The sequence below is a fragment of the Fundulus heteroclitus genome, chromosome 24, assembly GCF_011125445.2.
Source record: "Fundulus heteroclitus isolate FHET01 chromosome 24, MU-UCD_Fhet_4.1, whole genome shotgun sequence".
Lineage (NCBI taxonomy): Eukaryota > Metazoa > Chordata > Actinopteri > Cyprinodontiformes > Fundulidae > Fundulus > Fundulus heteroclitus.
In genome coordinates, this window is record NC_046384.1 from 20,374,296 (window position 1) to 20,390,654 (window position 16,359).

The following is a 16,359-nucleotide window of genomic DNA, read 5'->3' on the forward strand; positions in this document are numbered from 1 at the left end:
CTTGCTATAATTGATGGAATCATTAATTTTGATTAATAGCAAAACAATCCTGAAGGTGAATGTCCAGCCAATCAGTTTGTGACATTCCACTAAAGTGTAGTTCGGTGGTGAAGCAAGACAATGATTTGACGCCTTCTGAAGACCTCTGAAAGGCTCAAAAGAATGTATTTTTTGTGAGTTAAAGTCCTCACCTAAATATTATTCAGATGCTTTTTCATGACCTTGAAAACAAGCTGTTTCTGTGTTATAACCCTGCAATGCAGCAGTAGTATAACCAAAGAATCATCTACAGTGATGCTGAAGACTTGTAGCTTATAGCAAACACTTGCTGATAGTTGTTGCCGCCAAGTAGAGGTCGACCGATACATCGGCTGGCCGATATTTTCAGCCAATATGTTTTTTAGCCGTCTTTTCTTGTATCGGCATCGGGCGATACGTGCATGCATTCTCAGATCCGTTAGCACACTCAGGTTAAGATTGTTCACATTTCTTTTAGTGGATTTATTTTTTGTTGTATTGCTGTTTACAAATATTTTCAGTAAGCTGGTTTGCACTACAAAGTCCCCATGTTGTTACATAAAGTGCAAAAACATGTAACTGTTGAGTTTGTTTTTATTGTCATTTATTTAAATGTTCTACGTTGTTTACTAGCCATTGTTATTTTATTTTTTTTGTTTTGTTAATAAATGTAACTTTTTTGTTTAAATTGAGACTATAATAACATTTGTTATCATTGTGTCATTTTTAATCGTGTATATGGAGGAGGACAAAGCAATTTCAGCTTCAAGAATTGGTCCCAAAAATAATTGGCAGCACATATCAGGGATCGGTTGGACTGGTGTCAAAATAATGGGTATAGACATTGGCCTTAAAAAACCTGTATCAGTCGAGCTCTACTCATAACAAGTTGGTGGGTTAGGGGGATGATTCCTGTTTCGCATAGGGCCAGGTTGGTTTGGATAGCTTTTATTACATTAAATCAAAACTTGAAACCTACTTACTCATGTTATCTTTATCTGAGATCAGACTTTGGTGACCTAAAACATGCAAGTGCGACGACAACGCAAACACTGCAGCGCTGTATCTGTGTACACCTAAATAAGTGAGTCCATTCGGCATGCCTTTCAGCCAACACACTAACTGAGCCGTCACTAATGCCCCTCCCAGTCTCGTGGATGAAGCGCACGTCGTACCCAAAGTGCTATTCCCTGAGTGTGTGTGTATGTCTGCAGGGAGGACTGGTGTCACCACTGAACAACCATCTGTGTGAAGCTTTGGCTGAGGGGTTGAGGCTCCACACCGACCGATCCCGTGTCAGCGAGGCTAGCCTGCAGCAGACACAGTGCAAAGCGCCCCCACCCCCTTCCCTCTTCACCTCCCCCCATCACTTGGGTGTTGCCAGTTCTACTTGCTAGGTTTTGGCTGAATGAAGACATAATGCCAGACTACATTTGCTGATGGCACTGCGCGTTTGAGAGCACGCGGGGTGTTTCTCGGTGACTCATGCATCCTCGGTGATCCTAGGCTGCTGCGGGTCCTTCTCCGTGCAGCAGCTGATCATTAGTTTGGGTCTTTCTTGAGCACAGCTGTGAGTCTGCCCGGGCTAAATTTGGGCTTTGGCTGCTCCGTGTGGGGGGGCTGTGCTTGTGTTTTGGCCCCGTGTGACGCAGCACCGATTACCTGCTGGTGTACCATTTTAAAAAAAATGGCAACACCGCAGAGCAAAATGAAAGCCGCCTGTGTCAACGTCAATAAGAGCCGGCACTCCAGTTTTTCGCATCTTGTCAGAAATGCCAGCCTCTTAAAGATATTACTGGAAACAAAAAGCAGCACTGAAACGTAAAGACGTGGAGATGCAGAGATCAGCGACATGTGGGCGGATTTTAAATCTCTGGGATCTTACCAGCCAACGTCAGTTTTAGCTAACTTTAACAACTATAATTAACAATGTACAAAACATTCCTTTGCAGCCTTCTTGCCCTGAAGGGTCATTAATCATTTACATTAGGAGCAGGGGCTGTGTCTCTTTGTGTTTTTGCTATCTTTTATTAGTGCTTACCCTGATTAACACGGGATAGCACAAGACACTATAAACTGCAGACTGTGTGTATTCCCTGAAGCCATGGTTCTGGTGGTACCTGGGATGCTTTTATTGTAATTTGTTGTCAAAAACAACAACAAATAACTGTGATTTGAAGCTACTAAGCAAAGACAACCAAAATCAGTAGTATAAGCACATTGCTTCTCTTTTCAGTTTTAAATGAACTATAAATCATAGTTGAGAAGATTTGTTTTTTTTAAAAAGAGGCTCAATTAATGATTAAAATCTTTGAATTGGTCCCCTGTAAAGATCATTTCCACCACTAACTCCTTGGTGGAATTTGGGAGAGGGGGGCAAGTATAATTGGCTCAGCTTAAAAGCATTAGAAAATATTTAAGAATAATAATAATAGTGAATTATTTTTTGCACTGTTACAAATCAAACCAGCCCATTCCTTTAAATCTTGAATCAGTCAAATCAAATTCTGTTGTATTGTTATTCCCAATAAACAAATATAAGACATTTTTAGATCCCTGGTCTTGGGGTAATATTCAGTCATTTACGGGAGCCCCCTGATTGTTCGTAGGCTCTAAACAGCTTAGTTTGCTTTTGCCTTGGACCGGCTCTGTTATACTGTGTTCCAGTCCAATGTTAAAAACAAGTGTGATTTGCAAACTTTTTATTTTAAATTCTGTGGCAGTAGTGGCTTTTATTTGACAGCAAGAAGAAAGAAAATGGGGTTGAGAGAGATGGGAAGGACATGCAGCAAAGGTCCATGGGCCAAGACTCAAACTTTGTGTCAAGGACGGAGGTCAGCATGTTATTGAAATAATTATTGAAAATAGTATATTACTGTGTTTAAACATTTAATGTAACAAAACAAAAACAAAAGAAAAAATCTTCTGCTACTGCTACCACTATAGTTTACATGTGAGGCAGCCGTATTGGAGGTTAGTAAGTATCCTCTGACTTTCACGTTTGAAAGTGGGGACCACTCTGGTAAATCATCCAACTGAATAATAGATGAAAACTCAAACCACAGAGTAAATATTAAGGGGATATATAAACCACACCCTTCAACCAATTATGCTGTGCCATAGCATACAAATTCCTTTATTTCTTTTCTTTGTTTTTATGGCAAGTCCGACAAACTGTCCAAGTCCATTTGCAGTGGGAAGCTGCTTGGAAATATTATTTACTACGGTGGCACTTGATATGAAAAGTTTAAGAACCATTGCCCTAGAGAAGGTAGACATTTGAAAGAGATTTCCTTAAGACAAATCCAACATGCTGCATGTAACGCATAAGTTAAAAGTTCAAAATAATAAAAAGAGCACTTCTGAGGCAGCAATATATTCACATCCCCTGCTAGACAGTTCTATTTATGTACCGTAAAGGTTGTGTAATGAACAACCAAAACTGAAAAAAGTACAAAATGGTGAAGAAGTGAAAGGACCACCTCAAGTCTAGCTCTCTGTTGCAAACAGCCTGACACGGCAAAAATAGAAAAAAGCTTCTTTTAAATAGCTTCCTGCATCTCCATCAGTCCTCTGATTTCTTTTTTTTGAAACCTCACTGACACTGAAACTTGTTGGTCTTTGTTCAGTAACAGTATCCACACTGAAGAGTTTTAGCTAGCATTACATGGTAGCGCTAAGGTATGACGCATTCACCCACCAGAAAAAAACATCACATTTTTGGCAGGATGAGCGTAAAAATCAGCTGATTCCAGTCACTAGCCAGTTCATTTGAGTATTTCTCACAATGAGCTCCTAAACACAGTGTCTCAACAGCTCTCTAAAAACAGATTTTTGCTGTACCACCTATGGAGGACCAAGTCTTCCATAATTAAAAATAAATACAGAAATAAATAAATGCTCAATAAATAAATATGCATACAATTATGTGCCACCAAAAATATAATAAACAAATAAATGTAGGTAGAAAATAAATTATACAGTGAGACAAAATGTATATATCTCCTTTAATTAGCCACTTTATTTATTAATTACTTATTTTTTTTAAGTATTTATTTATGTGCATGTTATAATATTTTTGTCTGTTTTATTCTTTCTTTGTATTTTTTTGCCCTATTTATTTCTCCGATGCTATTTATTTCTGCCTGTCCTTTTTACATTTCTGTTTGTCCTTTTTACATTTCTGTCTGTCCTTTTTACATTTCTGTTTGCTGTTTTTACATTTATGTCTCTCGTTTTTACATTTCTGCCTGTCCTTTTTACATAAAGTGGCTAATTAAAGGAGATATATACATTTTGTCTCAATGTATAATTTATTTTCTACCTACATTTATTTGTTTATTATATTTTTGGTGGCACATAATTGTATGCATATTTATTTATTGAGCATTTATTTATTTCTGTATTTATTTTTAATTATGGAAGACTTGGTCCTCCATATACCACCTACTCTATTGTAAAATATATGTTAAATATATAATTTCTCCTAAACATAAATAGAGGGTACTATGGAGAGAAAATTGACTCAAAATATCTGTGTGTGTGTGTGTGTGTGTGTGTGTGTGTGTGTGTGTGTGTGTGTGTGTGTGTGTGTGTGTGTAATACTGCATTTGTAACCTGTGTAGAGTGGTTTGTGTGTAGCTTTGGGTACTTGTATGTGTAAAGCATGATTTGTAAACTATAAAACACATTTTGTGTGTAACTTCAGGTACTTGCAAATGTCTGCTCAAATCCACAAATATTTGAATACAAAATAACTGTACACACGCACAATCACAAATTACACACACAAGGGTGTATACGTTTGCACAAATCACCTGATGCACACAGACAATGCTACCTCTATGCACAAATCAGTTTACAACAGCACGAGGGCTTTTGAGACTAATTTCACGCTTCAGATTTGTACATGGTGAGTTTAAGTGCTGTTGGAAAACTGAGCTATTTGAGTTTTGTTCAGAGTCTAATGTTATCTCCCTCTTGCTGAAGCAACAAATCAGTTTTTTCGGTGGAAAAAAAGACTATCTTAGCATTTGTTATTTATAAGATAGACCTATATTTCCTTTGTGACATTCAGCTCAGGAATGAAAAAACATACATAAATATGATACAATCTAGAAAAACAGTGATTTGTATCTGAATAGTTTGTTTACACCTGACTGCAACTATGATGCTGCTGTTGTTTTCTCTTTTTTTGTTGTAACAAGTTAAACACGGTGGAAACGTGCTGTGTCATTTAAACACGGTCACACAATCACTTCAGGAAAACAACAATGGAGTCAGATTTTTTTTTTTTTTTTTTTTACTTTGTTGGCTCCTGTCACTGAATCCTGCTCACATGTTGCACCAGTGCTCTTCAAGATTAATGTGGCTGTGAGAATGAGGGGTTTCAAAACATGCACTTAAGAGGCAGCATACGGAACTCAAGGATTGTGGAAGAGTGTACCAGCACCTGCACTTGCCTTTGGCTTTATTCCTTTGTTCATCCAGCTGGAAAATCTTCTGCACAGCTCAAAAGTTTTAACCGATAAAACTGGCATCCCTTTTTTGTCTTTACATCTGAGTTTGCACATAGTGTACATATATCTTCTTTACCTCATTAACAAAGATATTGATCTGGATTTGCACATCGTATTTTTCTTTGATATCTCATTAACAGTGTTAAAATAGAATAGAGATACCTTCCCACTGTGGAGAAATTCGGGTGTGATAATGGCAATTACAAGGAGACAGAAGATACCAGATTTATACAACACAAGATTTAAAGTTAAGCTGTAAAACAGAGGACACAGACTTATCTAAAAAGGGAGGAAAAAAAGTTATCCTTTTGCAGCCATAAAGTCCTTTGTTCCTGGGACTTTATTTTCACTATTTAAGTGACTTTTACAAAGTAATTGCAATGTGCAAGGAGTGTAATAAATACTTTAAAACAAGAAATGGTCAGACATTGCTTAAGTAAATGTCATGGTCTAATTAAAGTAGTTTGAATTTTGTTTCATATAACAGACAGAGTCGTATCAACTTACCCTGTAAAGAGAATAAATTATAATTATAAAAAGGAAATAATAAAAGGAGAATTAAAAGACATTTATTTTTTCATTCCTGAGCTGAATGTCACAAAGGAAATATAGGTCTATCTTATAAATAACAAATGCTAATATATTCTTTTTTCCACCGAACAACGTGTTGCTTCAGCAAGAGGGAGATAACATTTCAGTCTGAAGAAAACTCAAATGGCCCAGCTTTCCAACAGCCTTTAAACACACCATGTACGCACAAATCTGAAGCATGAAATGAGTCTCAAGCCCTTCGTGCTGTTATAACCTGATATGTGCGTAGATATAGCTTTGTCCGTGTGTATCAGGAGATCCGTGCAAACTTGTGCAAATTTGTGATTGTACATGTTTACATTTTATATTCATATTTTTTTGTGTATGGATTTGGGCAGACATTTGCAAATACTTGAAGTTACACACAAAATGTGTTTTATAGCTTATAAATCATACTTTACACATACAAGTACCCAAAGCTACACACAAACATATTTACACAGGTTACAAATCCAGTATTACACACACAGATATTTTGAGTCCATTTTCCTTCCATAGGTTACTGTATACCTCAGCGGGATGATGCCTTTTAAAAAAAGTGCAACTGTGGGAAAAAAAAGTATTACTGGGGGACAGAAACTCTCAGAAAACTCAAAACAAAGTAAATAAATTATTCAAATCTATGATTCTACATATATAGTTCTCTTTCTATTAAAAGGAAACAAAAAACATTCCTTTGTATAACTGTTGGGAAATGCAACTTATCTTTTTCTTCTGCTGGTTGAAATTGTCGATGATCACGCCAATAAACAGATTTAGAGTGAAGAAGGAGCCAAAGATGATGAAGATGACAAAGTAGAGGTACATATACAGGTTCACTTCATATTCCGGCTGCTCTTCCAACTACCAAGAAAGAAAGAAGAAATGAGAAATGCAATTAGTTTTCACCTCAATTCCCTGATTCTAAAAATACCAATAAGAGATATATAGTTATTGGTATAAAATGTGTAAAAAAATACTTAAAATAATGTTTTATTTACACTGAAAAGTGATGAAAATGTATTTGAGTACGTCGAGTATCATACCTAACGGCACTGCTAACAACTAGAAACTACACTCATATTGTTTAGGAACTTTCAAATGCTGATCCTTTTCTTTCCCGTGGAAGATGAATTTGACATAACGTAGAGGCTCATCTCTTTTAGCCACTTTTCAAAATAGGAAAGATGAGAAAACATGCCATTTAGATAAGACAGATGCGTCTTGGGCTTCATCAACGTAGAAATAGCTAGCAGAATTAGCTATTTGCCTAAATGTGGCCATTTTTAAAATAGGGTAAAATTTTAAATGTTTAAAACAACTGAAAATGTGACAAAAACGACTGTAAGTGTATCATGCCACCATGCACAGTGGAAAATATGGAGGAGAAATTTAATCTTCATAGCTCACTGTTGGAGAAATACAGCAAGTAGTATCACTGGGCTTTCAAACTCTTCTTACAGCCTTTGAACTCAACGCTCTTAATGCTAAACAGACTTTAGGAGATACGTCAGGGGGAAAAAAAATCTTTCCTACCATCACAAACACAAATGTTGGGAGTTTGCTGAATGCTAATGGGACTCTTTGGTGCTTTGGTCAAATGATGATAAGGGCTATTACGCAACACATCTTCCAGGTGGGTTTGGCATAAAACAAAAGATGAACATGTGGAAAAGCATTTCATGTCCCCTGTTGAGTATGGCAGAGGATCTGTAATGCTTTGGGCCCGTTTCGTTTTCCAAAGGCCCTGGGAACCTTGTTAGACTGGTCTCAGTCAGAAAACTAAAAATGGGTCATAATTGAGTTTTTCAAAAGAATAATGACCAAAATTTTATATTGGATTATAAGATATCAGTAAGCAGATATAAATCATATAAAGTCAAAACCCGAAGGGTTGAGCTGGAATGAAGAGAACCTAGTAAACCGAATAGGATTCTGGGTAATATTGAGAAGTAGTGCAAAGACAAATAGGCAAAGAGTTGAAGATAGAAAGCTCTTAAAGTCAGATAAATGGGGGATCTTTGGCATTAGGATATATTTATGTGACTATGTTAAGCAGAAATAGACTTACATCTCGAGAGTCCACAGCAGCATACATGATGTCCATCCACCCCTTAAACGTTGCCTGGGTGGAGACAAAAAGAGAGGTCTAGTAAAGGTCTGGTTTTGTTGTGGGGACAAGATGGGGTAGTTTTCATTGTTGCTTTTAGGAATGAGAATCTATCTAATCTAAAGGAGTTGGAATATGGACAAAAAGGTTTTTTTTTTTCGTCCCTCATACCAGAAAGTAAAACCTATATAGATTCTTCAGAATCAGAGTGAAAATTTCCAGGCTTCTAGATAAGGAAAAGCCAAGATTTAGTGTCTCAGAAAATCAGATTACATAAAATAAATTAAAAGAATTATATCTTAAACAGAAATATCAGGGTTTTTAAAAAAGCATCTTCGTCTTGACAATACTCCATAGCTTGTGTGCAGAGGGAAGCATAAAGTGTTATTATAATATTCTGATGGCTGCATTGACTTGGAACCAGCAGATGACATGACACCCCAAATCAACACCGACTGTGGAAACTTCACACTGGACCTCAAGCAACATGGATTCTGTGCCTCGCCACTGTCCCTTCAGATTCTAGGACCTTGATTACCAAATGAAATGCAAACTTGATTTTAATCTGAGAAGAGGAGGAATTTGGACCACTGAGCAGCAGTCCCATTCTTTATCTCCGTAGTCCAGGTAAAACGCTTGTAGCCCATGTGCAGGAGCACCTTTTTATAGTTCAGTTTTTTCCCACCACTTAACTTTCTATGAATGTGTTTGGACACAGTCTTCTTTACCAATGGCCCTCCTTGTTGACTGTGTCAATGTCTTCTTTCCTGTTTAGGAAACCTCTGCAGCCGATTTGAGGTAATTAGCTGATTAAGGTGTGACACCAAGAGTTATTGCTTAATGTTTTCACAATTGTCATTTTTTTGACATCATCTGAGAATCAAAGTTATTAAAATGACAAGAAATAAAGCCTTGAAATATTTAATTAAATGTGTAATAAATCAAAAATAATGCAAGCTTCACTTTCTGAAATGAGAGACAAACATCTTTAACTTTTTCAGGATATTCATATTTTTTGATAGACCCTGTACATTAGTAAGAAAGATGAATTCTTTACCTAAGCAGGGAGCAATCTTAGTCCATATTATAAAGATGAAATGAGGAGAGTTTGTGCATTTTGTGACACAAAGGTCTATTCCTATCTGATTTAATTAGGTCAAGAAAAATAAAGACAATAAAACGTTTCTTAAATTAATTCAAGCAAAAATAATTGGCTTTCAAAAATATTATCTAAGCTTATAAAAAGCTTTACAATTCTTAATCAAAGACTTTATGACTTCTCTCTGGAGTTTAAAGAAAGCTCACAGAGTAATATTGAGTTGTATTGAAAGGTAATTTGAGAGAAAAAACAGAGGGTAAGACACCTAGGCATTTTTTTTAGCTCCAGAATATGACCTTATTAGAAGAATCAGAATAGCTTACATTGAGGTCCGTATCATGTTGTTTTACCTCTCAGTAACATGGACTGGGTCTCTAAATCAACTGTTCTACTCGCCCTGCTTCTTAGTTCAGCACCACAGCAGTTTACCTGTGTTAAAGTCGTCCTTGGTCATTGTATAGTTTTGCTCTGGATTGACCATAAAACTGACTGACCCTGAGCCCTGCAAGGCATATTGGAAAATAAATAAAACTTTGCAGGTACTTCTCTCAAAGTCGACAAAACTAACAAATCCCAAACAGAGTAGGGCTGGATGATTGGAAAAAAAAGCATATTGATAAAATAGAAATCAGATTGATCGACATATATTAAAAGAAATTCTAAACATATATTTTAAGTGCAGCCCTGGGCATTTTATGCTGTTCCTTATTGACCTATTTTAAAACAAAGAACACTGAATTCAAACAATACCATTTATCCTTTAACCAACCTTTTACCAAAAACTGTAAATCTTAAAAAAAAAAAAAAAAAAAAAAGAAAACAACCATGCTTTCTGAAGTCTTTGAAGGGGGTGGAGCATTCCTCGGTTTGTGTTTGTGATTGGTTGGGAGGATATAATGACTGTAGTATTAACCTACATGATAGGCTAGAATGAAAAAGGAAGGAAAACTGTCCTCCCATTGAACTTTTTACTGACACCTTTTTCCTCACATCTATCGACATATATATATATATATATATATATATATATATATATATATATATATATATATATATATAGTTATTGAATTATCATCCAGCTCTAAATAGAGTGTGCAGAAATAAAATGCTACCAAATCTTGACAGGGCCATCAGTCCATGTTCGGACACATTTCTTTAAACTCAGAGAGGATAAAACCCGCTGTTAAAATATTCCTTAATAAATGTGTCATACATGCAGTCACTTAAAGAAATAAAAGGACAGTGTTACAATGCAGAGTTTAACACGTTGATCACTATTCAAAGTTAGGAGTATCACGAATGAATCATGGATTATCTAAATAATAAAAATACTATCATATATATTCAAAGGACACTTTAACAATAACTGACAGGCATCCAAACAAACAGCCTTAGATCATAAAAACATCTTGGAAACATCTGAAGCTGGCTTTATGGAATTGCTTGAGTTTTGCATACTAAACGTGTGTGAGGGGTGAAATCGAACGCGTCTGTGTGCACTACATGACCCAGACCAGACGTACCACTTGCAGCAGAGCCAGATAACCGGCGCCGACGTTGTCGAAGTTGATTTTGACGTTCTTCCAGCGGGCACTGTTGTTAACCAGATTCAGGCATTCGGTCTTGTTGTTGACAACGCTGGTGGGGAAGAGCTCGTCCGTGGTGGTGTTGACGCAGTGGTAGTACTTCCCCGCGAACAGGTTGACGCCCATGATGCTGAAGATGAGCCAGAAGATGAGGCAAACCAGGAGCACGTTCATGATGGAGGGGATGGCACCAAGTAGAGCATTTACCACAACCTGAAGATATTGAAGCACAGAGCTGAGTTTAGCCGTCTCTTGTGGCTCAAATAAATATGCTGTATGCTTTTAAAATTGAGTCATAATGGCTATAACAGTCACCACCTAACTGCATGATTTCATTAAGCCACACAACATATATTTTACATATTAATATCAAAATTATGTTAAGAATTAGTCATCAAAAGCTAAATTGATCCTGTTTCATACAGAATCATAAAGCACCTTACCACAACATTACAAAGAAAATTATAGGTGACAGTTTGAACGAAGAAGGTGAATAGGTGAAAAAGTTAACATTTGATAGGTAAAAAAAGCAAAACAGAAAAAACCTTAGAGAGGCGGGATGAAGTCACAACATTTTGTTTGACTGTAAATGAAAAAAAGACACACAACAAAGAAAAAAATTACAGGTTAAAGGCACAACACAAGCAACATCAGAAAGTAAAGCCCGAGAACAGCAATAAACAGTAACCCGTCGACACAGAGTGAACAGAGTCATGCATACAGGAGAGCAGAGTTCAATTGCAAGGAAAAGGGTTATGTTGGCAGAAAGTAGCAGTAAGCATGCAGTCTTACAGGCAGGAGCCCTAACCAGCCATTTAAAAACATTCTGTCTGGAAAACAAGATGCCACAAACTGAGATCAAATTATGAGAATGAGAACAGAAATTATACAGTGTTATTATTGTCCCTTCGGCACACATTTTTTTTTTTGCAGACAACAAGCAAGTGCTACGAAGTTGCGTCTAAAGCCTGGCGACATGAAAACAGAAAGATGTGATAGAAATGCTCGTTTTGTGATCGAATGGTGGGCAAACTGAAAAAAATGGCAACAAGCAGTCAGGTTGATGCATTAAAAGAAATCTTTAAAAGTAGGATTTTCATAAACATATTTGACATATTGTACTTCTGACAGTCTGAAGTGAGGTTCTGTCTTGTTATTGTCAGTGGTCCTTACCTGGTATTCCCTGGATCTGAACATTTTTAGTTTTTTTTTTAACATTTTTTAGTTTAACTCGCTTAAATCTCTTCAAACAGGACCCCCGTCAGACTAACTTTTAGCCCTCCTTTGTTCGGGGGATTTCTTTACTCTTCTTTTCCAAAAGCTAAAAAGCTAACACATATAATCACTTCACTGAACCTCACTTCAAAAGGTTCCAACTATCCCTCCAAGTTGATTTTTACTAAAAGTTTCCGAAATTTTGGACGTAGATGCGAAGCTCAAACCTGGTGATTTTAGCTTAGCATAACAGGCAAGCTAACCAGACATTCATACATAGCAGTCTTTACACTTGCTAAACCACATGACATGTAGCTTTCATAGAGATAGGCAGGCTGTCACCCTTATCGGATTTACAGGTTAAGCAAACCATTGATTACATGCATTCAATTCATTTCAATTTAGTTCATTTCAGTTTAGTTCACCACAAATGCCATCTCAAGGGGGACGTTGACCATTTTGACCCTTGGTCATTTCATACGTTAACATATTTGGTCCTTTTGCCAATTGAGAACAGTAACACACTGGTGATTGGACCGAATTTTGGTAGCTTTAGCTGTGTGCAGGATTTGTCTGTGTGTTGTGGCCCTTCATGTGCTGACTCTAGTCTCAGTCCACTCATTGTGAAGCTCCCTCAAACTCTTGAATTGATTTGGATTTTTCTAGAAAATTCTCCAAAGGCTGCTACTGTCCCTGTTGCTGGTGCACCTTTTTTTAATCAGTTTTTCCTTCCACTCAACTTTCTATGAATATGCTTCACATAACATTACACGAATTAAAGGATTGATATATTTTACTCTATGTGTAAATCTATACAATATACAAGTTTCTGTTTCTGAAATGGGTGACATAAAATATTGAGCTTTTTCACAATATTCTAATTTGTAGGAATGTACTTGTTATTCCCACATTGAAATTGAAAAAAAACAACAATTTGAAGTTATATGAAGCCTGGTTATTTCAATGTCAAATGTATGTCTTCCGCACATTTAGAATTAAAAAGAAAAGTTGACCAAAGTGCTTTAAAATTTAGCCATTTTCCAAACATGATGTCAGAATATTATATTTATGGTATAAAAAGATGCCAATACATATTGACCAGAAGTTCCCTGAGTCATCCGGTCATTTAAAAATAAAAACTCAAAACCTCATAGTTGTGGGATTTAAAAGCTGACTGAAGCCTGCAAATTACACCACGGGTCTCAGAAAAGCTTTAAAAGAAATGGTGGTTGGGATTTTGGCCTGTAGTTTGAGAGAACAATCATGATACTCAAGTAGTATCTACAACAGTCCCTTATAGTTATTTTCGTTCAATCAGGCTTCAAAATGGGCCACATTCCAAAAGTCCACCAGCCAAAACAGCAATCAGAACCCAATCAATGGAAGAGCAAAAATATATGGTCTTAAGAAATTGATATACAGTTGCAATACATTTTATATTGAATTTAAGCACTTAAATGATTAGTTCTAGCTCCTCAAGATACATAAATCATATTTAGGTTCCAAGAGAAACAAACTGACATGCAATGATTTTAAGTGCAATGGTTTGAAATGCTTTGTTGTTTATTTTTCCTGTAAAATGGAAGCTGGAAGGGAACTGCAAAAAGGGGCCAACATTGACCCAGAGCCTCTTAAGGTCCAGTTTATATCTAATACAAGACATTTTAGTCCAAATTGATTTGATTCAGTCCAAGTCAATACAGCCACTGCCACATTTAGCACCAGGTAAATGACAGTAGTGTATACCTTAGAAAGGAAAGGATATAAATACAAGAGAACACGTTAAACACAACAGATATTTTCAGTTTGCCCACTGACAATCGGTATACAAACATGGTTCTGTGCCACTGTTATCCCTCCTGTTCTTACCCTCATGCCCTCAAACCGAGACAGGGCCCTCAAGGGCCGGAGGGCTCGCAGTGTCCTCAGAGTTTTGATGGCGCTGAGCTCAGAGTAGCCCAGAGCGTTTGCTACAAGGCTCACCAAGGACACCTAGGAGACGATAATGTCACAGACAACCAGGGTGAGGGGTGAGAAATCGAAGGGGACCATTTGCAAACCACATCAGGGTAGATTTGGACAAGATGGGGAATTAGACAACAACAAGGAGCCTGTATTAAAATGTAAGAGTCAAGATAACTTAAAAATGAAACAATTTTTTTATTAGATTAAAATGCAATTAGAATATTAATTAGATGTATTTTCTAAAAATGTTTTTATTTTTTTTAACACAAGCTAATAAGGAAACGTGTGAATCTTAAGAATATGAGAAGATCCATACCAGTGCTGTCGAGCATCAAGCCTTAATCCAAGGACACGGTTAGAAAGCCATTTTTTTTTTATTTCCTAATGCCACCAAACTTTGTTTTCATTCAACTGCAGTTTAATATACTTACATCTACTATGAGGAAGTCGAGCCAGCACCAAGCGTTGGTGAAGTACTTAACGAAGCCGTACGCCACCCACTTGAGAAGCATTTCCAGGATAAAGATGTAAGTGAAGACCTTGTCCGCATACTCCAGCACTGTTTTGATGGTCCGCCGCTGCTCAATGTAAATATCTTCGAATGCCTGAGCAGAAGGGGGTCCTTTAAATTCAAACTTTTTTTGTCCTAAAACACACGATCATAAAATAACGGCTCAGAAGAGAAAGGCCCTCCTCACTTACCAGCGCTCCGCTGCTGAGGAGGATCATAAATATGATGAAGGATTCAAACCAGTTGTGCTCCACGATGATGAAGCAGGTTTTTCGGAGCGTCCACCAGCTCTTGAACCAGCCGACTTCCTCGCTGACCTGACAGCACTGGAACCTGCTCACACAGCCTGCGGACATGGCGCGAACAGAGACAGGGATCAGACTGCAGGGATAATAGGAGGTCCCGGCCATTTAAAAGCACCAACACACATCAGGTGATCAGGGTTCAACATCCTGGTCTTTCTCTACTACTGTTGGATGAACTTAAAATAACCAACAACTTATTTAAAAAAAAACATCTGAATAATAACAAAAAAAAACAAAAAACAGTTTTGTTATTTGTATTCGGCACTTTCTGAATGAGCTTTGGCGGCAATTATAGCTCCAGTTATTTTGGGGGATATAAATTTAAACATCTAGAGACTGATTTTTCTTTCTGCGGAAAACATTTTGCAAGTCTTTCTACAGATTCTCAGATGGATTTAGCTCTGACCTTTGACTAGGCCATTCTACCAAATGAATATGCTTTGATTTAAACTATCACATTGAAGCTCCGGTTGTAAGGGTGAACCCCTGCCATGAGCCTCCAGGTTTTCTTTAAGGCCTGTTTGTATTTTCCATTTGACATCTCTACAGTTTTGCACTTAGTTACAAACATATATCTCCTACATGATCTAGTTCTAAGTGGACACATATTATATTACACTCAGCTAGAACAACCTTCAAAAGGTGGATCTGATCACGTCCCCTAGCAGCTGTAAAAAAAAAAATCCTGAGCGACAGGAGAAAAGCAACCTGCTATCCAAACATGCCTCCATGCAAGTGACAAGGCTTCCGCTGGGATTTAGACGTGTGTGTGTGTGTGTGTGTGTGTGTGTGTTTGGTTGTGTGTGCGCGCATTTCGGGTCAGTGATCTTTTCAGTAGCTCCCTGTATCGACTAAACAGCTGTGAAAGCAGTGCCAAAGCTTTTGGGATATAACAGGCAGTTTGGGCATGTGTTACAAAAAGAAAGTTTTTATTTAGGTATGCTTGTCATAATCTTTAGTTTTTATGGACCTGCTTTAATATTTTTGACTTTTGTGATATTATGACTACTAAACATTAAAGGCACTAAAATATAAGTTAGGTTTTAATAGATTTGAAAGCTACCACGGCTCTGTCTGTTGCTTTGAATGGTTGGCTCTACAAGCCCAAACTCATCCCCCTTCAGTACCTTACAATCCTTGTGATTTCACTTTTTCACCTTTCTTAGGAAATATGTATTCTTTCTTGTCTGCTGACTTTAGTTATTCAACACAACACACACCATAAATAAATGCTGGTACGTCCCTCGTGTATTGCCTTGATATTTATTACAGGCACTGAGATAACACATAATTATAAGAGATACGATTCGGATAAAAGTATATACATTTTTAAACTGACAATGTAAACTACTTGACAAAGTCAGCTCTGTCTTTTGATAATCTGCAAATTACAGTAACAGCTCAATATGTCAATAATACATTTAATATGGCTGTCACATCATATAAACAGATGCTAAATAC

At 37.0% G+C, this 16,359-nt stretch overlaps 1 protein-coding gene across 5 annotated transcripts in view; it reads right to left on the reverse strand.

Moving 5' to 3' along the window:
• The window catches only part of scn1lab (sodium channel, voltage-gated, type I like, alpha b), a 63,997-nt gene that overhangs the window by 6,674 nt on the left and 40,964 nt on the right, over window positions 1-16,359 (reverse strand). For 4 of the 5 annotated variants that reach the window (XM_012875850.3, XM_021323230.2, XM_021323229.2 and 1 more), the window contains exons 19-24: window positions 14,785-14,939; window positions 14,514-14,687; window positions 13,987-14,109; window positions 10,840-11,115; window positions 8,179-8,232; window positions 6,834-6,971 (exon numbers count right to left, since the gene is read on the reverse strand). In XM_012875850.3, coding sequence (XP_012731304.2) covers window positions 6,834-6,971; window positions 8,179-8,232; window positions 10,840-11,115; window positions 13,987-14,109; window positions 14,514-14,687; window positions 14,785-14,939 — 920 coding nt within the window. Of the gene's footprint in view, window positions 1-6,833; window positions 6,972-7,649; window positions 7,737-8,178; window positions 8,233-10,839; window positions 11,116-13,986; window positions 14,110-14,513; window positions 14,688-14,784; window positions 14,940-16,359 lie in introns of those variants that run through there. The other variant, XM_036128224.1, reaches the window with a different exon arrangement.